General features: G+C 46.5%; 1 protein-coding gene across 11 annotated transcripts in view; it reads right to left on the reverse strand.

The window, feature by feature from the left end:
• Positions 1-13,968, reverse strand: part of MYO5C (myosin VC) — a 109,500-nt gene extending 95,532 nt beyond the window's left edge. For 4 of the 11 annotated variants that reach the window (XR_012414979.1, XR_012414978.1, XR_012414977.1 and 1 more), the window contains exons 1-2: positions 2,212-2,322; positions 1,808-1,982 (exon numbers count right to left, since the gene is read on the reverse strand). Coding sequence is in view for 6 of the 11 variants with exons in the window: in XM_065547937.2 (XP_065404009.1) it covers positions 1,808-1,982; positions 2,212-2,219 (183 nt within the window). In the remaining 5 variants the exon portion in view is untranslated. Of the gene's footprint in view, positions 1-1,807; positions 1,983-2,159; positions 2,323-13,804 lie in introns of those variants that run through there. The other 7 variants (XM_073995816.1, XM_005559580.5, XM_015452838.4 and 4 more) reach the window with 3 other exon arrangements.
• Positions 13,969-23,995: the final 10,027 nt, after the last annotated feature.

Raw genomic sequence — 23,995 nt, forward strand, 5'->3', positions numbered from 1 at the left:
TCCCAGGCCACCGCCGCCTTCCTGGTATTCAGTCAGTATCTCTGGGTTCCTTCTGATCTCTGGTCCTGGGCCAGCTCCACAAGGTGGCCCAGCTGCCCCTTAGCAAGTGCCACTGTGCAGACCCCATGCCAAGCACTCAGCATGGATTGTTTCATTTAATCCTCAAAACTGCCTTCCAAGGAGGACGTGACTACCCCAACCAAGAAAGTCAACGAGACAGGTTCAGAAAGTAGGAATCTGTTGTCCAAGGTCACACAGTGAATGTGGGCCTCACTCTAAAGCCTGTGCTCTCTCACTAGCACAGTGCTTCCTTGTCGATGGCAGGGGTTTCGCTGGCTGGTTGGTCTGTTCTGCGTAAAGCGAGCAGCTCAGGGCAATCCACAACTGGACACAGATCCTCAGGTCAGCTCCTGCTCCCCTGTTACCAATGCAAGTGTATGGTGACCTAACCCCGACCAGAATATTCTCAACCTGAACACTTTTGAAAATAAAATCAGGAACAATGATTCTCATACCTACTGACTTTCCTTGTCTCTGTTTTTCTATTGTAAATCCACAACCCCCACTTCTGGTTCGGCCTCTGCATGTGTTATGTGTGAAAGCAACAGGGAGACAGAAACGACAGTCTTTTGGAGGAGGGGAGAAAATGTAACGAACATTATGTTGACAGGTGGAGGCAGAGGTGACATTTTCCTACAGCACACAGGCCTTTTCTCTTACAGTATTGACAAAGGGTTGAGTTAGAGAGTGGTCTGGCTGTCCGCCATCCTACTCGCCTCTGCAGCCGGGTCAAGGCCGGGAATGTAGCCACCTGAAGCCCAGCGGACATGACCAAAGCAGCAAACTGACACCGCAGCTGCTGCCTGGAGATTTTCCTCCCCAGACAAAGCCACCTGATCCCTAATTGGAGCCCAGACTGTGCACAGGAGACACTCAATAAAAGCTGCGAGAGCTCCTGCTGGGCAGGGAAGCCCCAGGGAGCAAGAGGCTCTTCCCAGAGCTCCTGCCTTTCTTTACACATGCACACGGGATTGTCTCATCGCACTTCAGCAACCCTGGGATGGTGCAGTCATTACCTCCTTCGTACATATGGGGAAACTGGGGGCTTGCTGCCAAAGACTTAACAAGCGGCCATGCCAGGATCTGAAGCCAGATCATCTGATTCTAGGGGGTGTGTCTTTAACTGCTATGTTCATCTGCCTTCCCAGGATCTCAGGAAATGTCTCCCAAATCCAGGACAGTCTGATTAGAAGTAGTGTGCCCTGTCCCTGCAGAACCCATTCATGTGCTTTGTCAATTAATCCTCACGTGATGTTCCCCAGACCCACCTCTGGGATCTAGATGGAGCACAAATCCCCTGCCCAGGTCTCTATCCAGATACTTGATTCTAAACCCATCCAGTCACCCTAGCTACAAATCCAGTGGAATGTCACTACAGCAATGGTGGGCAAGGACGACTCATGAGGGACACTTAGAGCAAATGCAAAGTCTTCAGAAGCTGCGTCATCAGAAGGCACACGCAGCCTTGCAGGGAAGCTCCTCACTAGCTCATCCCACCACAGGAGCAACTGCTGAAGTTCATCCTCACCTCCCCCTTACCACACCAGCACCAACAGAGGCACCTCATAATGTCACACAAAGACAGCGTCCCTGTCTTCTTGTTCCTGCCACACTCCCTCCCTTACACATTTCTGTACATCCGTGGACCGACTCCCTCCAGTCTCCTCCCACTCCTCCCTCTCCCTGCCTATTTTCTATCTCCCTCTTCTCATTTTCTTCCCCTTCGCATCTTGATGTTTTTCTTTACCAGTGTATGCCTTGGGCTCAAACGACTTCTCTCCAAGTTTTTCATCTTTGCCCAATCTCTGGGCTGAGACTCAGGAAGCCAAAATGGAGAATCACTTTTCAGCAGTCTCCCAGTAATGCTGGGTGCCTGGAAATGCAGTGCCGTGGCACAGACCTGGCTCCTGCAGCTGGGCCCTCTTCACAGAGAGAGGCCCGGTGGATGCAGGGCAGCATAGGGGAGGGAGGGAAGGAGTACAGACACATCAGTGAGTCCTGGTGCCAGGGTGCCGTTTGGGGATGGTGCTGGTGCCCACTCATGCGCCCTCCCTTGGGTGCCTCCCACGGGGTCCACGTGTCCCCATCCTCACACATACCCCAGCTACCACTTTACACATCGACGCAGCCGCAAACAGCAAGGACCCTCACCGTTCCATCCTCCAGCAGGAGTCGCAGGACCTTGTCACCAACTCTGTAGTCCGTGGCTATTTCAGCAGACTTCCAAACTTCTTCAGGATCGGGAATCCAGACTCTGTTGTACTGACCAACAGGATGAGAAAAGCTGAATTTCAGAACTTTCAAAAGCATGGATCAATGCATGGTTAGACGCAGGAAGGTTTCTTTCTGTCCACTAGGTCAGCTCCTTTATGAGGAATACGTCTACCTAATTTTGCTTATGAGGTGATCTTTCATGCATTTGCAACGCACTGGGCCTGGCTGCCTCAGTTTATAGGCAATGGAAATCGCAAAGCCTTCTAGATAAACCTTGAATGCTGAAAGCCTGGACGTGGGAAAGAAATCTGCGAGTACCTTAATGGAAACATCTCATGGCTGTCTACAGGGTTAGAGGACAGGGATTTCTTTTACCAGTGATTGACTATGGAACTCTGGGCCAGACACTTAACAGTGCCTCATTTTTCTCATCCACAAAATCACCACAACAATATCTATTTCACAAGTTCCCTGGGAGGTTAAATTAGACTTCGTACTTGAAAGAACTTTGTAAAATGCTATGAAAGTATTGTTACAGCAATGCCATCACAATCTTATCACACCGGTGGGCTGCCAAGGACTCCCACAGTGGGAAATGCAGAAGTCCAGACACAGCCACCCAGCTCAATTCCCAGCAGGCAATGGGCACGCCTGGCTCAGTGCCGATGTACCAGTCTTTGGGTAGAACCATGTTGCTGTGGGCTGAACTGTGTGTCCCCCAAATTCATACGTTGAAGCCCTAACCCGCAATTGACTACATCCGGAGATAGGGTCTTCAGAAGGTAATTAAGGTTCAATGACGTCATGAGGGTAAGGCACTCACCCAACAGGATTTTCTTTTTTTTGAGATGGATTTTCACTCTTATTGCCCAGGCTGTAGTGCAGTGGCATGAACCTGGCTCACTGCAACCTCTGCCTCCTGGGTTCAAGTGATTCTCCTGCCTCGGCCTCCTGAGTAGCTGGGATTACAGGCGCCCACCACCACGCCTGGCTAATTTTGTTTTTTTAGTAGAGACGGGGGTCTCACCATGATGGTCAGGCTGGTCTCGAACTTCTGATCTCAAGTGATCCACCTGCCTCAGCCTCCCAAAGTGCTGGGATTACAGGCATGAGCCACCACGCCCAGTAGGATTTTAAAATTAGTGTCCTTATATAAGACACCTGAGAGTTTGATGTATTTTTCTACAATATGCATCTATTACTTTTATAATCAGAACAATAAATATTAATCTTTAAAGGCAAATATCAAAATATAAGCCCCCCCTCAAAGAATGATACATTAAATTCTGTGATATGGGACATAGTAATTTCATTTATAATGGACAAAAATTGGAAACAGACTAAATGTCCATTAATGAGCATTTTAAAAAATGCCTGCAGTATACCCATACAATGAAATACAACTTACCCATAAAAAGGAATGAACTACTGATGCAAGCAAAAGCATGGGTGAGTCACCAAAGCACGCTGAGTTAAAGAAGCCTTACACAAATGAGTACCTGCTATGTGAGTCCCTTCAAATTGAGAGGTGATACCAGGCTAGCAGCCCTCGCTCTCGGCGCCTCCTCGGCCTCAGAGTCCACCCTGGCGGAGCTTGAGGAGCCCTTCAGCCCACCACAGCACGGTGGGAGCCCCCCTCTGGGCTAGTCCAGGCCGAAGCCGGCTCCCTCTGCTTGTAGGGCGGTGCGGAGGGAGAGGCACTGGCGGGAACCGCGGCTGCGCGCGGTGCTCGCGGGCCAGCGCCGGTCCGGGAGGGCGTGGGATCGGCAGACCCAGCACTCCGAGCGGCCAGCCGCAGGCCCGGGGCAGTGAGCGGCTTAGCACCCGGGCCAGCAGCTGCAGAGGGTGCCTCGGGTCCCCCAGCAATGCCGGCCCGCCAGCGCTGCGCTCGAATGCTCGCAGGGCCTCAGCTCCCTCCCTGCCGGGCAGCGCTCCGGACCCGCAGCCCGCCATGCCTGACCCTCCCCTCCTCTGCCCCTCCCCGAAGAGCGCCGCCCCCTGTGCCGCGGCTCCGGGTCCCATCAACAGCCCAAGGGCTGAGGAGTGCCGGCGCAGGGAGCGCGACTGGCAGGCAGCTCCGCCTGCAGCCCTGGTGCGGGATCCACTAGGTGAAGCCAGCTGGGCTCCTGGGTCTAGTGGGGACCTGGAGAACCTTTAGGTCTAGCTAAGGCATTGTAAATACACCAGTCAGCACCCTATGTCTAGCTACCCTAGTGGGGATTTGGAGAACTTTTCCGTCTAACACTCTGTGTCTAGCTAACGCATTGTAAATGCACCAATCAGCACTCTGTGTCTAGCTCAGGGATTGTAAATGCACCAATCAGCACGCTGTCAAAAATGGACCAATCAGCTCTCTGTAAAATGAACCAATCAGCAGGATGTGGGTTGGGTCAGGTAACGGAATAAAAGCAGGCTGCCGGGGCCAGTAGTGGCAACCTGCTTGGGTCCCCATCCATGCTGTGGAGGTTTTGTTCTTTTGCTCTTTGCAATAAGTCTTGCTGCTGCTCACTCTTTGGGGGCTGCACTACCTTTATGAGCTGTAATACTCATAGCAAAGGTCTGCAGCTTCACTCCTGAAGCCAGCAAGACCATGAACCCACCAGGAGGAACAAACAACTCCAGACGCACTGCCTTTAAGAGCTGTAACACTCACTGCTAAGGTTTGCTGCTTCGCTCCTGAAGCCAGAGAGACCACTAACCCACCAGAAGGAAAAAACTCTAAAGACGTCCGAACATCAGAAGGAACAAACTCCAGACACACCATCTTTAAGAACCGTAACACTCACTGTGAGGGTCTGTGGCTTCATTCTTGAAGTCAGTGAGACCAAGAACCCACTGATTGTGGACACAAAATCAGGTTCTGGAACAGCTAAAACTAATGCGTGCTGGGAAACAATTCACAGCAGTAGTTGCCTCTGAGGGTGGGTGGGGCCAGGGAGTGACTCCAAAGGTGTGTGAGGGGGTCTTCTGGAAGCGATGGTAACAATATCTATCTTGATGGGGCTTGGGTTACATAGGGGCTAAGCACTTTTCAAACCTAAGACAATGCAGACTTAAGATTGGTGCATCTCATTGTGTGTAAATTTTACACACAAAAAATACGGAACTCTAGTTAATACGCATACTAAAATATTTAGAAGGTGTGTTGATATATGACTTAAAGATGCTTCAAAAAAGTGAGATGAATTGAAGGTCAGATAGAAGAACAGAAAGATGGATAGACATGGGATACAATGAATATGGTAGACTGTCCACACCAGAATCCAGGTGGTAAAACAGGTGTTCACTATAATTTTTTTTTTTTAAGAGACAGGATCTAGTTTTGTGGCCCAGGCTGGAGTGCAGTGACATGATCACAGCTCACTGGAGCCTCGAACCCCTGGGTTCAAGTGATCCTCCTGTCTTAGCCTCCCAAAGTGCTAAGATTACAGGTATAAACCATCGTGCCTGACCTGTAAAGTTATTTCACCATTGCATTATGCTTAAGATGTTAATATAAAAATACCGGAGGAAATAAAGAATAAGAATAAAACAGCCTGGGCACGGTGGCTCATATCTGTAATCCCAGCACTTTGGGAGGCCGAGGTGGGTGGGTCACGTGAGGTCAGGAGTTGAGGACCAGCTTGGCCAAAATGGTTAAACCCCATCTCTACAAAAAATACAAAAATCAGCTGGGTGTGGTGGTGCGCACCTGTAATCCCAGCTACTCAGGAGGCTGAGGCAGGAGAATCGCTTGAACCTAGGAGGTGGAGGTTGCAGTGAGCTGAGATCGCACCACTGTCCTCCAGTCTGGGAGGCAAGAGTGAAACTCCATCTCAAAAGAAAAAAAAAAAGTTCACGGTACAAGTACTAGACTAGGACAATGTTGGATGAGGAACACATCTATTAATATAAATCGCCTTGCTTACTCAATAAAAAAGTCACTGGATGGATATCAATCGTGACTACCCCTAAATCATTTGAATTGCTTTAATCCTTAACAGCTAGCAAAAAGCAGGAGCTTGCAGAAATGTGACATGGATGTGTAAGTTTTGAGAGAGCGAGAATTGAAGAGCACTTTGGGAGGCCGAGGCGGGTGGATCACCTGAGATCGGGAGATCGAGACTAGCCTCACCAATATGGAGAAACCCCGTCTCTACTAAAAATACAAAAAAATTTAGCCAGGTGTGGTGGCAGGTGCCTGTAATCCCAGCTACTTGGGAGGCTGAGGCAGGATAATTGCTTGAACCCGGGAGGTGGAGGTTTCGGTGAGCCAAGATCATGCCATTGCACTCCAGCCTGGGCGACAAGAGTGAAACTCCATCTCAAAAAAAAAAAAAAAAAAAGAAGTTGTCCGGCTGGCTAAGCGAAGCAGGCGAAAGTGGAGGTGTTCTGACGGAGCTGGAGCGGAGGGCCCTGGGGGCAATCCAAGGAAGCCTGGGCTCTGAGAAGTAATGTGAAAGTCACTAGGCCAGTCAATCCTTTTGTTTGACAAAGCCCCTACTTGAAGCCCAGAGAGAGCAATAACTCACCAAACAGCACACAGAGTCTCAAAGGACCAGGACTCCAGTGGAGCTAGGGCCTGTGACTCCTAGTTTGAACTCCTCGTTAATTAAACGAATCTGGCCCTGAAAGTAATCCTGAACTCTGAACTGCAACCATCTACTTGAGAGTCCATGTGCTCTCCTAACTATAGTTTAGGATTGGTTTCAGCTAAAAGTGGTATTAAATGGCAGGTAATATTAGGACATACGTAACCGCTGGCGGCTTCTCTTCTGAAGACCAGTGACTCCTCAGCCCAGTACCCCAGGCTGCCCACACCCTGCGATCCTGGTGCCTTTGCTGGCATTGAGTGCCCTTGCAGCTGAAACCCAGCCTGGTAAGTAAACACGGTGAGTTTACTCAGCTCCAGGTAAGTTCCACCCATTCATTCCCGTCCCCTCCTCCCTCACATTCCTCTACCCACAAAGCAATGCTTCAAACTGGAGGAGGACCTAACTTTACAGCATTCATTCAAATAGACACAGTCCACAGTCCATGCAAACAATGTAACCAGCTGTCAACTGACCTTCAGAATATGGGGCCTTCCCATGAGGCAGGAGCCTGTGGACTGGGATGGAATGGCTTGCCAAGCCCTTCAGCAGAGCCAAGAAAGAGAGGGCCACCTCCCACCTTCCCTGAGTGCCCTCCCATGCTAAGGCTCCAAGCTGAGGCAGAGGCTTGGGACCACTGAACCTTATGAGCTCAATATCATGTCAGCCACCCCCCCAGGCACACAGGTGAGATAAGAACAGCATCTTCTCACGCCGCCCACTTTTCTGAGGGATATTCTGGCATCAGCCACAGAAATGACTTGAAGACTTATATGGAAGATGGGACAAGATGGGACGACATGAGTTCCCCTCCTAGAACCGCTTTCTGGACGGGGAGTGTCCACACTCCAGGTCGGCCAGGCCAGATTGTCACACCATGCCCCTCTCTTCCTCCTCCTCTTCACTCACTCCTCACAGGCCCCTTCCCTGGTTCCCCTGCCCCTCCCACTCCCCCCATGTCCGTGTCTCCCAAGGTCCTTCCAGCCTCTTCTCATGATGGGCTGTTTCTGGAGAGTTCCACCCAATTCCAGACCTTCTGCAACCGCCTGGCACCTATGCATCTGAGACCTCCCACCCAGATCGTGCACTGGAGCTCTACACCACATTTCCAATTGCCTCCAAGAGGTCAGCCCCTCAATCTCCTCGAAGACTCATAAATTCCAAACTCCAGTGATGCGGACGCTCCTCCTTCCTAGCTCTCTTGCCCCTCATGTCAGAAGCCTGGGACAGTGCTGGATGCCCCCCGTGTCTCCACCCCAACAGCCCAACGGTCACCAGGTGCTGGAAAAGACTGCCTTTTAAAAGCTCTCTCCTGTCCGCCCCTGCCCACCAGCCCCCTTGCCATGGCCATAAGTCAGCCCCCAACCCTACTCCCACCGATCTTCTTTCGACTGGTGCAGCAGCCCCCAGGGGCTTCCTCAGCCAGGCTGAGCACCAGGTTTCTTTGAACAGACAGACTCTCTCAACCGTACTTGATTGGAATTCCTGTGGGTGGGGCCCGGCAAGAGAAAAGCTTTGAAAATCAACCCCCCATGGGTTTCGAGGAAGAGCCAGTCCTGGACAACCAGCATTTTGGCTGATTTTCCTACTCAGGCCTCACCCTCTTTTCAATCCACCCTCTGCCTGTGGTCACCCAAAACCACTAGCACTTTCTGGAACATGGCAGGCCTTCTTTGGCTTTCTGCTGTGTACTTCTGTTCCTTCCACCCTGGCCCCACCCATCCTCTCCCCATCCATGAGCAAATAGCTCTGAATAGTGTGGAGTAGCTGGACACAGTCCTCATCCGGGCACTCTCCTTGCCGCTTGCCGTCTAGCAGAGCTGATGCTTCCCCTTGAGCGCTCTCTGCCCTGCCCCCAGGTATCTGGGCTGCCTCCCATCTCCCCCACTGGCATTTGAACTTCAAGAGCCTAGTCTTTGTGCTAGGAATCCAATGCAATGACTTCCCATAGCTAGCACTCCATAAACATTTGAACAAAAATTCAAATTCCCAGTGGTTCAGTTCCACCAGTTAAAGACTAAACTTAGGATTTCAGTCTTTTCATCCCTTTTTTTCTCTTTGAACTACCCATACATAATACAATGGATACATTTAATTTTCCAGAGTTGTTAATGATATATAAAAGTCTAAAAACTATTTAGAATTAGCCAAAGTAAAAAAAAAAAAAAATCATTACACTGAACTTTGACCTCATTTTAGACAGGGGTCCTGGACTGCTAGTCAAGACACTTCTTTTGACCTTGCACATCTGAGTTTCAGCAGACTTCGAAGATATTTGTGAGTTCCTCTTGCACAAGTGAAAGAAACAGATGGTGGAATGACTGTAGGGAATCTGTCACTAAACACTCATAACCTGAGTTCTAATTAATGAGCAAAGAGCAACCTTTAGAAAAACAAAAACGTCTCCAGAGGCATGCCACAGAGCTCTACTGCCTCCCCTTTCATTCAACGCTTTCACCAGTATCGTAGATGAAAAAACAAAACACATGTATCAAATAAGCAGATGAAATGATTGATTAGCTAAAGATGATCAAGATCCAAAAGGTTTTTACAAGCTTCAGAAACGCTGGGCGCTAAATAAAATGGAAAATTTTATAGGGATAAATGTAAAGTCTGTATTTAGGTAAAAAAAAAAAATCAACTGTATTATGATAGCATCCGTATTCGAGTAACCTTTATTAAGCATTATGTGTCAGGTGTTGTGCTAAGGATTTTACATGCATGAATCTTCATAGTGACCTCCTCAGCTGGTAAGCACGATTTGGTCCATTATACTGGTGTGGAAACTCAGGTTAAGTAACTTGCCCGGTATCACTCAGTTAGTAAGGGGCAGGACCAGGACTTGATTTGACCCACCAGGGGCAGAGCATGTGCCAGCTCTGCTGAAAGTACTAACATAATGCCAGGATGCACTGAGGGGTGCTCACAAGAAGTTGCACCGTACTCATGGCTGAGTAGACCAAGGCTAGAGAATAGTGCCACTAAAATGGGCGTCAAGGTGTGAAAATTCACCCAGAGGAAGGTGGCCTGGATGCTGAGGGTCTCAAATGATGCTGTCAGAGAAAAGGTTGGTGGCACTGTCACTCTCAAGCCCTCCGTCCTACCCACTCTTCCTCCTCAGCAGCTGCCAAGCTCTCTGTGCTGTCTTCCTTCTCGGTCAGTATCTCTGTGCCTTCAACTCTTGCTACTGCAGCCTCGGGCGCTCACTCCTTTCCAAGGTTAACCTGTGCCTGGTGCCTTTCTTACATCTTCAGACCGCAGTCCTCTGCCAGTTTCCTTCCTTTAGCGGGTCAGGTCAGGGTCTCCCTTTCCCCTTCACAGTTCTACCTGAACAGAAACGATGCCGGGGACCAAACCTAGTGGCCAAACCTAACGACCCATCCCCAGCCTTCATCCTTGTTGACTTCTCTGCAGCTACTAGAAAAAAAGACCGTCCAATCTTTCCGCAGTGATATATGTGGTCTTTTTCCTTTGTTTGCATATTTTATGTTTATCCTCATACAGTATATACAATTGTTGTGCCCCATTTTTCACATAACCATGTTTTCATGTTAGGAACTCTTCAGAAATAGTACTTTTAATGGCTTCGTGCTGTTTTATCATGTGAGTCTTCCATAATTTACTCAACTTTCCCCCTCTCGCTGGACACTGGAGTTGGTTCCAATTTAGTTATTATAAGGAATAATATAAAAAAGCAGGTGCCAGGAGAGGTAGCTAGAAAGTGGATGAACTTCCCACAAGCCCACTGTGTGTGGGGAAAAGGTCAGATCCCTTGAAGAAGAGGAAGACAATAAAGGCGGCTGAACCAAGGTGGTGGTGGTGAGGGACACTAAGAACATAGGTTTTCACCTCTGGCTCCATCACTTGTATGTTACCTTAGCAACTTACTTGACCCAAGCCATTTCTGAAAGTGTGAGATCATCTAACACACAGAGTTGTTTATTCAGATTAAACGAGAGGGGGCACATGAAACTCTGAGGATGGCATCTGGTACATAGAAATAAAAATAACCACCATCCATATAATCGTCTCCATGGTCCTAGCTATTTCTGTAAGCAGAAACGTTCAGTCATGCACACAGGTGCACAACAAACACTTACGAAGCCCCCACTGTCCCCTGCTCACTGAAAGTTCTTGGTCAATGGGGGAGACAGAGGGTTCACGAGCTGTTAACAGGCAATATGGAAGGCATCGTGTGGAGGGGCTGGCTGCAGAGGCTTTCTCAGAAGAGGCTCTGCACAAATTGAAGGTGGAAGGTGCAGGTGCCGTGGGCAAAGGTGACAGACAGAGCCTCGGACAGGTGGAGTTCCGTGCACCAAGGCACGCAGCGGCGATGTGCTGGCAAGGCATTGAGGGAATGGCAAGGAGTCTGGCAGAGCGTGAGTCCAGGTGAAGGCAGGGAGACAGGCAGGACCTCGTGGCTGGTCAGTGAGTCTGAATGCAATGGGAGCCTCTAGAGGTGGTCGAGCAGAGAATGCCAGACCAGCTCTTCTTAGAGAGATTTCAAATAGGGGAACTGCTGCTCTGAGCATTTCTAAGGCATGGCCCTTGTAGCTTTTGAAAAGCGATGGATGATTTTACACCTCACCTGGCAGCGACTGCTGCCCTCACCAAGACTTCTCCTGGAGTTCCCTCTTCCCTGTTCCCACAGGGTGCCTCCCAGCAACCCTGTTTGCTCCTCCTCTGGTTGGCTCCATCTCAGCCCTTCTGCTTCCTCTCACTCCTTGCACAGATGCATTCCCCGCTGGTCTGTCCCTGGCCCTCTTCTCTGTCTGCCTTCTCCCACCTTGGTGCGGCCCTCAGGGTCTTGTTGGTTCAGTGACCACCTCTGGGCAGAAGACCCTTGGCAGGGCCCGTCCCCTCCCTCTGACACCTCCCACTCTGCAAGGCACCTTCCCTTGGAAGCCCCCTCACCCCTTCAACCCCTGCACATACAGAACTTGCCTGATGACTTTCCTAAGAAATAGTTCCTCCTCAGGCCACATCCTTAATTCACTCAAGAGCACCACCTGCTCTCTCTCATACAGACTCTGACCTCAAATGTCATCCTTGGCTGGTCCCTCCAACCCCCACCCCACTCCCCAGTCCGGCCTCTCAGTCTCACCTGCCTCCACCCTCCATGGCCAACACTGCAGCTCTAATGATCTTCCAACAGCTGGAAAGACCTGAGAATTCAGCTACGTGACCCCAGCCCCTCTCCTCCACAGCCCAAGGGCGCTGCTGGCATACATAACAAATCTAACAGTCCTAGCACACCACCCTTGATCCTGCCAGCCCCCACTCAAAACCCGCACTGGGGAATAAAGCCCTGACCTCGTTCTCTGGCTGCCATGGCCGTCCCCTTCCCACCTCTAGAACAGACAAAATGGGGGCTAACTGCCTACCAGGAAGGGAGGTGGCAGCCTAGGCACACAGGTGTCCACCTGGACACAAGGTCGGTGGGGATGGCCATCGGGCTGCGTCAGTCTCTGGGATTCTCAGATTCTCATTCCCTTCAAGCTTGTACCTTTAAACTCCTTCCTGTCAGCTTTCCTACGTTGTGCCTGGTACTTACTAGACATTCAATAAGTATTTGAGGTTTGAGGCACCTGAGGATGGGGCACTTGCACCTGTGTGCTTCTGCTTCTGGAAATACTCTCACCTCAAACAGGTTCCGCAGCAGCATTTTTCTGTGTCCTCCAAAGTATAGTCTAAGACTAGTCCAAGACTTTTCTTTCACTTCCAGTAAACTGAAGGCTGAAGAAGCGCTGTTGGCTATCTGAGGGCTCACACTCTCACTGGTGAAAATATTCTAGAACAAAACTAGGGCAATTCAAACACTGTCCATTTAGAACTCCAGTTAATGGAGATGCAATAGAGGAGAAACTACAGTTTGGTTGCTTTGTGTCCAGACTGTTACTAAGTAATCAAAGTAGAAGAAAAACGTTTGCTTAAACCATTGAAACAGGATTATTTTCATGACTATCTTTTCTATCTACAGCAAAAGCGTCTTTTAAAGTAGAAAGCTAGAGCATATGTCCGGGGAAATGGATGGATTCTAGTCCCACTCGTCTGAATACTGAGGTCTCTAGATTTCTCCACTGGTGTATAGGAGGATCAGGCTTTATGGCTATTCAAACGGATTTTTTTTTTTCAAAAGTGCTAACAATGTCACACTCTTTATCCAAATAATTACCCAAGCCCATCTCAGAGGGAACGCTGCCCTTCCGAGGTAAGAGGTGGAGCCCCAGCCAGCAGAAAGGAAGTTTCTGAGGAATGCTCTAGTGTTTCCCAGAGTCGGGGTATACGAAAGGCGCTTTAGAAACTGTAGTGTTTGTACTGTTGCGAACAGTACAGATGTTAGGCAAAGAGCCTACGACTGCAGCATTTTTTTTGTGCTTGTGGCCCCTGGGCTCCCCAAGCGCTTGGTGCCACTGCAGTGCCCTTGAAGGCACAGAATTCTAGAAAGCAGCCCGAACACTGCTGCCATAAGCTTCTGTGCCAACTCGTTCAGGGGGGTCCCAGGAGACTCGCCGGCGTCTCAGCTTCTACGTCCGCATGGGCAACTCTGATTCCACCCGTGGTGTGGGAGGAAGGGGACGAGGCGCTCCAGTCCCGGGAGATGGGGACGCACGCGCGACCTCTGGGGATTGGGGATTCTAGGCCCCGAGGCCGGAGCGGCGGAGGCGGCCCCTCCCACAGGGTCTTCCCTCCCACAGGGTCTTCCCACCCGCAGGGCACCCAGGCGGGGCGGAGCCAGGAGGGGGCTTACCCGCGGGCAGGGACGGAGTACGTCGGGGCCCTGGAGGGGCGACGCTCGCTCGTGCCCCCGGTCCCCGCGGCCCCTCCGCGGCCCCCAGCGCGCGCCCGCCCGCCCTGCAGAGTCAGGTGCGCAGGTGTGGCCCGGGCGCCAGGCCGAGTCAGCGTTAGCAGGGCCGGCTCCCCCACAGCGCTCCCGGGAGCCCAGCGGACCCTCCTACCTGCGTGTACAGCTCGGCCACCGCCATGGGCAGGAGGGGCCGGGGCCGGGCCGGGGCTGCAGCACGTGCGAGGCTTGGGGGCTGGGCCTGCGGCGCAGAGGCCGGGCGCAGGAGAGACGGGCACGGAAATCACCGCCGGGCCATCTTGCCCAAAGTTTTCCAATGGCCTCCTGCTCCCGTTCCCGAGTTGGCGGCGAGGGGAGGCGGCAGCGGCGGGATTGGTCCCTCCAAGCCCGGCCCGGCTAGTCCGCGCTGCCATTGGCCGGGGCCCGGCGGTGCACCTGGCGGGAGCGCGGGTGGAGAAGGCTGGGGCCCGGGGCGCGCTGCCAGGCAGGAACAGATGCATCCGGAGGCTGCCCGGCCCGAGTGTTAGCTCCTCAAAGAGCAGAGGATACGACCATTTAAATGGAAGCCCCAAGGGAATCAACGAACTGAACACAAAGAGAAGTGTTAAGAGAGTCCAGCAAGGTCATCGTATTCAAAATCCAGTACAAAAATAAGTAATGGTCCTTTATATGAGCATTGGCTATGCAATACAAGATATTTATGGCCGGGCGCGGTGGCTCACTCCTGTAATCCCAGCACTTTGGGAGGCCGAGGCCGGCGGATCACAAGGTCAGGAGATCGAGACCATCCTATGAATGGTGAAACGCCATCTCTACTAAAAATACAAAAACTTAGCCGGGCGCGGTGGCGGGCGCCTGTAGTCCCAGCTACTCGGGAGGCTGAGGCCGGAGAATGGCGTAAACCCAGAAGGTGGAGCTTGCAGTGAGCCGAGATCGGGCCACTGCACTCCAGCCTGGGCGACAGAGCCAGACTCCGTCTCAAATAAAGATATTTACAATATCAGTAAAAGTATAAAGCATCCAGAGATTACACTCACAAAAATGCCCTTGGCCTTTGTGGGAAAATGTTTAAAATTCTCTTAAATATCTTAAAAGGAGACCCGAGTAAACGGGAGACATACCATTTTCCTGGCTGGGAATATTTAATATGGTCAAGGTGTCACTTCTACCCAAATCAATATATATGCCTAATATATTGGGATCAGAATCCTAACAGAACTTTTGGAGAATTGTACAGTGATTCTATATTTCATTATAGAATAAAAGCCCTGTATAACTAAGACAATTCTCAAAGAGGAGAGATGTGTCCTGCCATATATTTAGTGACATAACAAAGCAGTAGTCATTAAAATAGTGTGACACTTGCATGAGAACAGATACGTGAGTAATGGAACATGCTGGAGCACCCCAACAGGGCCCTACATTAAACGGTAGGCTTAAGGACCAGATAGTGAAAGAAAAGAATATTTATTAGGTGGGCCTGTTATATGGAAAAACAATAAAAGCAGATCCATGGCAAACACTGCGTCCAAAAATAAGCTCCAGATGGATTCACGAATAAAACTTAAAAACAGGAAATCATTAGGAATAAAAGAGAGATAATATCTTTAAAATGTTGGGTTATAGTAGTTTCCATATATAAGAATTGTTAATTCGTTAAAGAAAAGAAATCCAATTTTTTAAACTGACAAAAATTAATAGGTAGTTCACAGATTGGGACACTTAAATGGCTTGTTAGCATATAAGGAGATAATCAGCTTTAGCAGTAATCAGATAAATACAAATGCAAACAACGAGATCTTGCTTTATACCCATCATATTGGCAAAAACATTTAGGTTAGACAATATCAGATACTGCCTAGGATGTGAGAAAATAAAAACTTGTTTTTCTTACATAACTGGTGGGGATTATACTGCCAGCCTAGAGAGCAATTTGAGAATACTTATGAAAATAAATGTAGGCAGAAAAATTCTCATATAGTCACCCAAAGAGACGGTTAAGTAGATGTTCATCACAACATAGCTATATATCAAAGAGTTGGAAGCATCTAAATATCAATAGGGGAATAAATAAAATAGTATATACATGGCAGACAGCAGAGAAAAATAAAAAAAGAAATAGTATATACATGTAAAACTCTACAGCTGCTAGTAGGAATAGACACGATCTACTTGACTCAGAAATAAAAAATAATGTTGAATAGATGTCTAACCCAAGTCTTTAATATTGAAAATCTCACAAGAACCGCAATACTGAATATTGTTCATGGGTACAACTATGTGTGAATAGAAGTGTGGAGGATAAATTACAAAGTCATTCATTAAATATGCAAGAGTGGATACCTATGAGGGAGAGAAATGGAATTGGAGATTTCAAAAAGGAGATCAAAAAATATAAAGAGGGACCTGGCATGGATCAATAATGATAAATGCCACAAAGAGAGGATTATGGTAAATTTAATTCTGTATTTGTTTATATACAAAATTATTTATGTTATTGCCCCCCAAAATTATATTTTATATAAAGAAAAAGAAAAGCTATAAGGTGAGTAGTGACAGCTGCCTGATTGCTCAGAGTTAAAAAGAGAATCTAGCTGCTTTTATTATTTAAAGAAAACTTTTATTGAAGGATAAAATTATATACAGAAAGGTGTACAAATAATAATTGTACAGCTCAATATATTCTTTTTCTTTTTTTCTTTTTTTCTTTTTTTTGAGATGGAATCTTGCTCTGTCGCCCAGGCTGCAGTGCAATGGCATGATCTCGGCTCACTGCAACCTCCACCTCCCGGGTTCAAACGATTCTCCTGCCCCAGCCTCCCGAGTAGCTGGAATTACAGGTGCACACCACTACACCCAGCTAAGTTTTTGTATTTTTAGTAGAGACGGGGTTTCACCATGTTGGCCAGGATGGTCTTGATCTCCTGACCTTGTGATTCACCTGCCTCGGCCTCCCAGAGTGCTGCGCGCCTGGTCTAATATATTCTTATTCACGGAACACATCAACACACCAAAGTAACCACCACCCAGATCCAGACCACCATGCCTGGCTAATTTTTTGTATTTTTTTTAGTAGAGATGGGGTTTTACCGTATTATCCAGGATGGTCTCGATCTCCTGACCTTGTGATTGCCCGCCTCGGCCTCCCAAAGTGCTGAGATTACAGGTGTGAGCCACTGCGCCTGGCCACTGTGCCTGTTTTTTGTTGTTGTTGTTTGTTTTTTTCTTAAATCCAGTCTGATAATCTCTGCCTTTTTATTGGGGCATGTAATCCATTCACATTTAATGTAGTCTTTGATATGGTTGGATTTATGTCTGCCATTTGTTGTTTTCTATATGGCACATGTATTTTTCTCCCTCTATTTCCCCTTTCTTGAATTTTTTGGTGATAGTTTTTATTAAGTGCATAATTTAAATTTCCCCCCTAAAAAGAACTCTATTTCTTAATTTTTCAGTGATTCTTTAGGGATTAAGTAACATTCCATTGTATTAATTAATTAATGGATATTTGGGTTGTTTCCACCTTTTGGCTATTATCAGTAATGTTGTTATAAACATTTATGTATAAGCTTTTGTATGGACATATATGTCTTCATTTCTCTTGGGTATTTCCAGGAGTGGAATTGCTGGGTCATAGGGTAACTCTGTTCTTTAACTGTTGGGGGACTACCAGACTGTTTTCCAAAGTGGCTGCACCATTTTACATTCCTACCAGCAGTGCCTGAGAGTTCTGATTTCTCCACATCCTTGCCAATTCATGTTATTACCTGACTTTTTGGTTCTAGGCATTTTGGTGGATGTGAAGTAGTATCTCATTGTGGCTTTCATATGCATTTCCCTCATGTCAGGCATCTGCATCTTTTTATGTGCTTTTGTATATCTTCTTTGGCGAAATGTCTATTTAGATCTTTTGTTCATTTTAAAATTGTCTTTTTATTATTGAGTAATAAGGGTTCTTTGTATATTCTAGATATGACTCCATTATCAGATATATGATTTGCAAATATTTCTTCCTATTATACAGGTTGCCTTTTCATTCTCTCGACAGTGTTCACTGAAGCACAAAAGTTTTCAATTGTGATGAAGTTCGGTTTATTTTTTCTTTTGTTATTTGTGCTTTTGGTGTCATACCTAAGAATCCCTTGTCAATAGAAAGTCAAGAAGATTTATCCTTTTGTTTTCTTGTAAGTTTTATAGTTTTAGCTCTTACATTTAGGCCTGTGACCCATTTTGAGGTTTTGTTTGTTTGAGACAAGGTCTCTCTCTGTTACCCAGGCTGGAGCACAGTGGTATGATCATAGCTCACTGCAGCCTCAAATTCCTGGGCTCGAGTGATTCTCCCCTTTGGCCTCTGTAGTATCTAGAACTTCAGGTGCATGCCACCATGCCTAGATAAAGTTTTTTTGTAGGCCGGGCGCGGTGGCTCAAGCCTGTAATCCCAGCACTTTGGGAGGCCGAGATGGGCGGATCACGAGGTCAGCAGATCGAGACCATCCTGGCTAACACAGTGAAACCCCGTCTCTACTAAAAAATACAAAAAACTAGCCAGGCGTGGTGGGAGGTGCCTATAGTCCCAGCTACTCGGGAGGCTGAGGCAGGAGAATGGCGTGAACCCGGGAGGCGGAGCTTGCAGTGAGCCGAGATTGTGCCACCGCCCTCCAGCCTGGGCGACAGAGCAAGACTCCGTCTCAAAAAAAAAAAAAAAAAAAAAAAAAAAAAAAAAAATTTGTAGAAATGGGGTCACTACCTTGCTAAGGCTGGTTTTAAACTCCTGGCCTCAAGTGATCCTCCTACCTTGGCCCTCCCAAAACACTGGGATTATAGATGTGAGCCACTGCATCCAGCTGAGTTTTGTTTTTTGTACATGGTATGAGACAAAGGCCTAACTTTATTATTTTGCATTAGCTATTCAATTGTGTCAACATTATTTGTTGAAAAGACTATTCTTTCCCCATCAAATGGCTATGCACCGTTGTTGAAATCAATTGATCATAAACACATAGTTTATTTCCCTACTCTAAATTATATTCCACTGATGTCTCTGTCTATCCTTACTTTCAGAGCCAGATGGTCTACTTTGCTGTTGCTTTGTAGTAAGCCTCGAAATTAGGAAGAGTCATCCAACTTCGCTATTGTTTTTCAAGAGTGTTCTGGCTATTTGGTGTCCCTTGCAATTCCACCTGAATTTTAGAATCGCTTTGTAGACAACATGTAGTTGGGTTTTGTTTTTGATCCACTCTGACAATCTCTGTCTTTTAATTTGTGTACTTAGACCATGGACATTTACACTGACTACTGATATAGTTGGATTAATATCTACCATATTTGTTACTGGTCTATTTGTTGCCCTTTTGTCTTCCACTCTTTTTTCTGCCATTTGTGGTTTTCATTGAGCATTTAATGTAATTCAATTTTTTCTCTTAGCATATTAATTGTACTTCTATTTTTACTTTTTACAGTGGTAGCCCTGGAGTTTGCAATACACATTTATAACCAATCCATGCCCATCTTCACAGAACATGGTATCACTTCAGTGTATAAAGTACAGTACAAGTACCTTATAATATCAAAAGGTTCCTATTCCTCCCTCCTGTTCTATCATCGTTGTTGTCATTCATCAAATGTATTCTTTAACCATAGTTTCCTTTAGTTCTTTGAATATATTTATAATGGCCATTCTGAAATCTTTGTTAATCTAACACCTTGTTATTCTTATAAGCAGTTTCTGTTGCCTGATTTTTTTTTTCTGCTTGTAAGTCACACTTTGCTGTTTCTTTGTATGTCTTGTAATTTTTTGGTTATAATCCGGATATTTCTGATAATATAGTGTAGTAGCTCTGCATACTGGTCCTTGTTTTTGTAAATAAACTGGGCTTGCTTATGTTTTAGTGATCAGCTGGCTTATTTCAATAAGATCTATTTGGCCCTCCCCCAACACCCCATAGTGGGAAGCCTCTGATGTTGCTTCTCAGGCAGTGTAGCCTGCCAAACCTGGGATGACAGTGGTTTTGGCTAGCTTCACTTCACTTCACTGTGTTAACATTCAGCTGTTAAACTCCACCAATTACGATTTTCTGCAATGCCATAAGGAACATATTGTTTCACAGACAGTATCCTATCAATTTTGGGCTCCTTTGAAAGGATAGTTCTTGAGGTCAATGTTTGAGACTTGTTCTGATCCTGCAAGGACTCCTCCTGGTGTCTCTTCTCCCAATTCTCTCCAGGAAAGTTATAGCCTAAAGTTTAGCCTATAACTCTAATAAATCTACCAATCCCCTCCCAATCCCCAGTCATTGCAACCTCCACTGTTTTTGAAGTGCCCTTAGGCTTGAACTTCTCTACACTCTTTTGCAAATGAAGTCAGTTCCTTTAGGAAGAAATTTGGAGCTTTCTGTTCCTGGTGAAAACCTCTGAGCCATTGTTCTGGAGCTGGAGGTGGGGACAGTGGTTTGCATCTCTTTGAGTGATGGGAGCCAAATGCTCAGTGGATGGGGGATAGTGGCCTTAGGTCTTTTTGGTTGGCCTTTCCCAGCAAGAGAGCACCACCTTACAAGCCTGAACGAGATCCACTGGGGTCCCAGTATTTTCAGCAGTGATATCCCCAAGGTAGGGCCTGTGAGCCATGAGTAGGGGCTGGGTAGAAGGGAGTCCCCACCTGTTGACTTCATTTATTTGAAACTTAGCTTAAGCAAGAGGTGGCTGGGAGCAGGATGAGAAGTGCTGACATCCTGCCCCTCCCAGGAAGACAGCCCTCCTACTGTGAGCTGGCAGAGAGGAAGCCCTGAGTTCTTGGCTATACCAGTCTAGAGTGGAGTTTTTGTCTCATTGACCTGGGAAGATGGAAGGAGGGAGGAATCTTGGTTCAGATACAACAAGCTCACTCTTCTTATCAAGCTTTAGTATGTTTTCTTGAATAAGCGTTTCTTCATTTAGTGTATGCCCTTAGGACCATTTCTAGAGACTTTAAAAAATTGCAGGTTTGGTTTGTTTTTAAAATAATTCTCACTGGTTTCACTGGTTTCCTTAGGGAGTTGTCTGCAAAGCTCCTTATGCTATCATGTCAGAAGTGGAATTCCTAAAAGCTACTTTTGAAATGTGAGAAATATTTCTCCTCTTGTATTTAATGTCAACTCAAGAATGGTTTTCCATGGGCTTTTGCCCTTTCTTTGCCCCTTTCACTTCTGTTGACCAACCCCATTCCTACCTGTATTTTCCTCCATCCTAGCTAGGGTCATCCTAGACACAGGCCATTTAGCCCAGAGACCTATTTTTAGCAGACCATGGGTGTCCTGTGAAAAGCAACCATTTGTCTTCCTAGATTATAACCTGAAGATTTGACATAACCCAGATCTTCTCAGTGGAAATTTTTTTTTGGTCACAAGTAGCATTGACTAAACTCTCTTCAAATTCATTTAGCTTTCTTGATAATACAGACTCTTAGGAAATGAGTTTCAGAAGTCTATGGTTGACAACATAAACTAGTATTTTATTTCTTTTTCAGTAACTGAAGTTTCAAAATTTGTCTGTTTACCATATTTGACTTTTGGTAGGTAGTTCATGTTTTCCTTAACTGGGCTTAGCATAATTTTTTTTGAGATGGAGTCTTGCTCTGTCGCCCAGGCTGGAGTGCAGTGGCACAATCTTGGCTCACTGCAAGCTCTGCCTCCCAGGTTCACGCCATTCTCCTGCCTCAGCCTCCCCAGTAGCTGGGACTACAGGCACCTACCACCACGCCCGGCTAGTTTTTTGTATTTTTTAGTAGAGACGGGGTTTCACTGTGTTAGCCAGGATGGTCTCAATCTCCTGACCTTGTGATCCGCCCGCCTCGGCCTCCCAAAGTGCTGGGATTACAGGTGTGAGCCACGACGCCCGGCCCAACCAAGCATAATTTTTTAGTACTTGCCCACATTCTTACCTTCTTGGCATTCATTTCTCTAGGCTGAATTGTCTCAGGATTTTCAAACCATTCTTATGTGTAGTATCCTTTTCCTTCAATTATCTCTTTTATTCTCTTCTGAACCTCTTATATTCCCTTGCGTTTTGTTTGAAACCCAATGACCAGAACTGCCCATAGCTGGCCAACATGGTGCTAACAAGCTCTGTATGGCAGGTTTTATTTCTCTCCTTTTGAATAATGTCCATTATATTTTGGTTTCAGCAGCAAGGTGGTCAACGCGAACAAATCACATGTCTTCCCAGGTCCCTTTCTGGGGTGGTAAATGTGATTTCAAAATTCTTCAGTTGTGTAACACTTAGCTTCTCTGTGCACTTATGCCGACTGCTAAGACCCAGGAACCCACCCAGCAGCTCCACACTTTCACATGCATGGCACACTCCCAGTGCTGCACGCGATTCGTGTCCCTTTCTTTCCCATTCAAGAAAAGCATTACTGTAGACATACATTGCTTTCATTTCCTCTGTTAATTATACCGTTTTACCTCTGGTGAACTCCCACTACCACCTAACCAATCCTGTGTTTTCTGTGAATGATCCAATTTCTAGTTTCAGTGGGGGGTATGTCAGGCTAGGACAGTCAGAGCACTCCACTCCTCTGTACACAGTGATTATTCGGAGGATGGAGGTAGAACTCGAGCCAATGAGACTCCACCCTAAAATGTCTTACTGAGAATTACTGAAGGCAGAGCCATAGAATGAAGCCAAACACTACTGAGGGCCATCTTTGTCACTTGGGGGAGAACATGACTAAGAATGAAGCCAAAAGTAAGGAAAGAAAGGGAGAGATCTCTGATGTCAATGTTTGGGCACCTGGATATATCTCTGAACTTTAGTTCTGTTACATAATACATTTCCTTCTTGGTTGGGTCAGTTTGAGTTTGATTTTTGTCATATGCCCCAGAAAGAATCCTAATGATCATACCAAAATGCAACTGGATGAGAGTGATTTTATTATGGGGAAATAATCTTGACTTGGTTCCAATTAATTTAGAAAAAGAAACTGTTGGCTGAGCACGGTGGCTCACACCTGTAATCCCAGCACTTTGGGGGGCCGAGGTGGGTGGATCACGAGGTCAAGAGATTGAGATCATCCTGGCCAATATGGTGAAACCCCATCTCTACTAAAAATACAAAAATTAGCTGGGCGTGGTGGCACGTGCCTGTAGCAGCTACTCGGGAGGCTGCGGCAGAATCACTTGAACACAGGAGGCAGAGGGTGCAGTGAGCTGAGATCACGCCACTCCACTCCAGCCTGGTGACAGAGCAAGATTTTGTCTCAAAAAAAAAAAAAAAAAAAAAAAAAGAAAAGAAAAGAAAAGAAAAACTGTTTGCAAATTTTGACATTTTATTGCTTGTAACATACTGGTGTTCTGCTGTGGTTCATGGGGCCAGTGATTGAATTTAATTTGGAAGCTGATATATTTCAAGGGCCTGTTGCAGTGCTCAGAAAAGTACTTAACAAATGAGTTGAATGAATGTGTCATGGAAGTAGGAAGTGTATAATCTACATGAAAACCATGTACAGTCATATAGTCATGCATTACTAACAAAGGAGATATGCCCTGAGAAATGCATCATTAGGCAATTTCATCATTGTGCAAATATCAGTGTTCTTACACAAACCTAGATGGTATAGCCTACTATACACCCTGGCTATATGGTATAGCCTATTGCTCCCAGGCTAGAAACCTGTATAGCCCATTAGTGTACCGCAAATTGCAGGCAATGGTAAGTACCTGTTTTTCTAAACATAGAAAAGATAACAATAAAAATACAGTATTATAAACTTACGGGACCACTGTCATATATGCGGTCCATCATTTACCCAAAATGTTATGTGGTACATGATGATATTAATTCCTTCTTACCATCAATAAATATGAGACTAATTCCATCATCACAGGTCTGAATAACTGCTCTGTTTCCTTACCCAAAAAAGCACATCTGCATACTTCTTTGATCTATGTCCTATGCCAAAAAATGTCTACTCTCCCACTATATTAAAAGTAGAACTTTTGACACAAATGACATCCTCAACCTTTTGAAAGTCTAAGTAGATTATGTATCTCAAATTCCCCTTGGTTATGTCTATTTCTCTGTCAGAGAATTCCAACATATTTAGGCATGACTTTCCCTTGAAGAAAAGACACTACCTTTTCCTCAGCTGTTTCTGTTTGCTTAAGTGTTTGGCAGTTCTCTTCTTTATCATATATATTACTAGGTTGTCCAGTTTAGGAGGGGAACTCGTCAACTTTTAAATTTCCAAGACTTCTTAGAATATTCTCATGGGGAGAGATTGTATTTACATTCACCAGTCTTCAGGAAAACAACTTGTTTTGTTGTTTTAAAATGTGCAGTGGAGTTATTTATAAGACACTGACAAAAACTC

The sequence above is a fragment of the Macaca fascicularis genome, chromosome 7 (assembly GCF_037993035.2).
Source record: "Macaca fascicularis isolate 582-1 chromosome 7, T2T-MFA8v1.1".
NCBI lineage: Eukaryota > Metazoa > Chordata > Mammalia > Primates > Cercopithecidae > Macaca > Macaca fascicularis.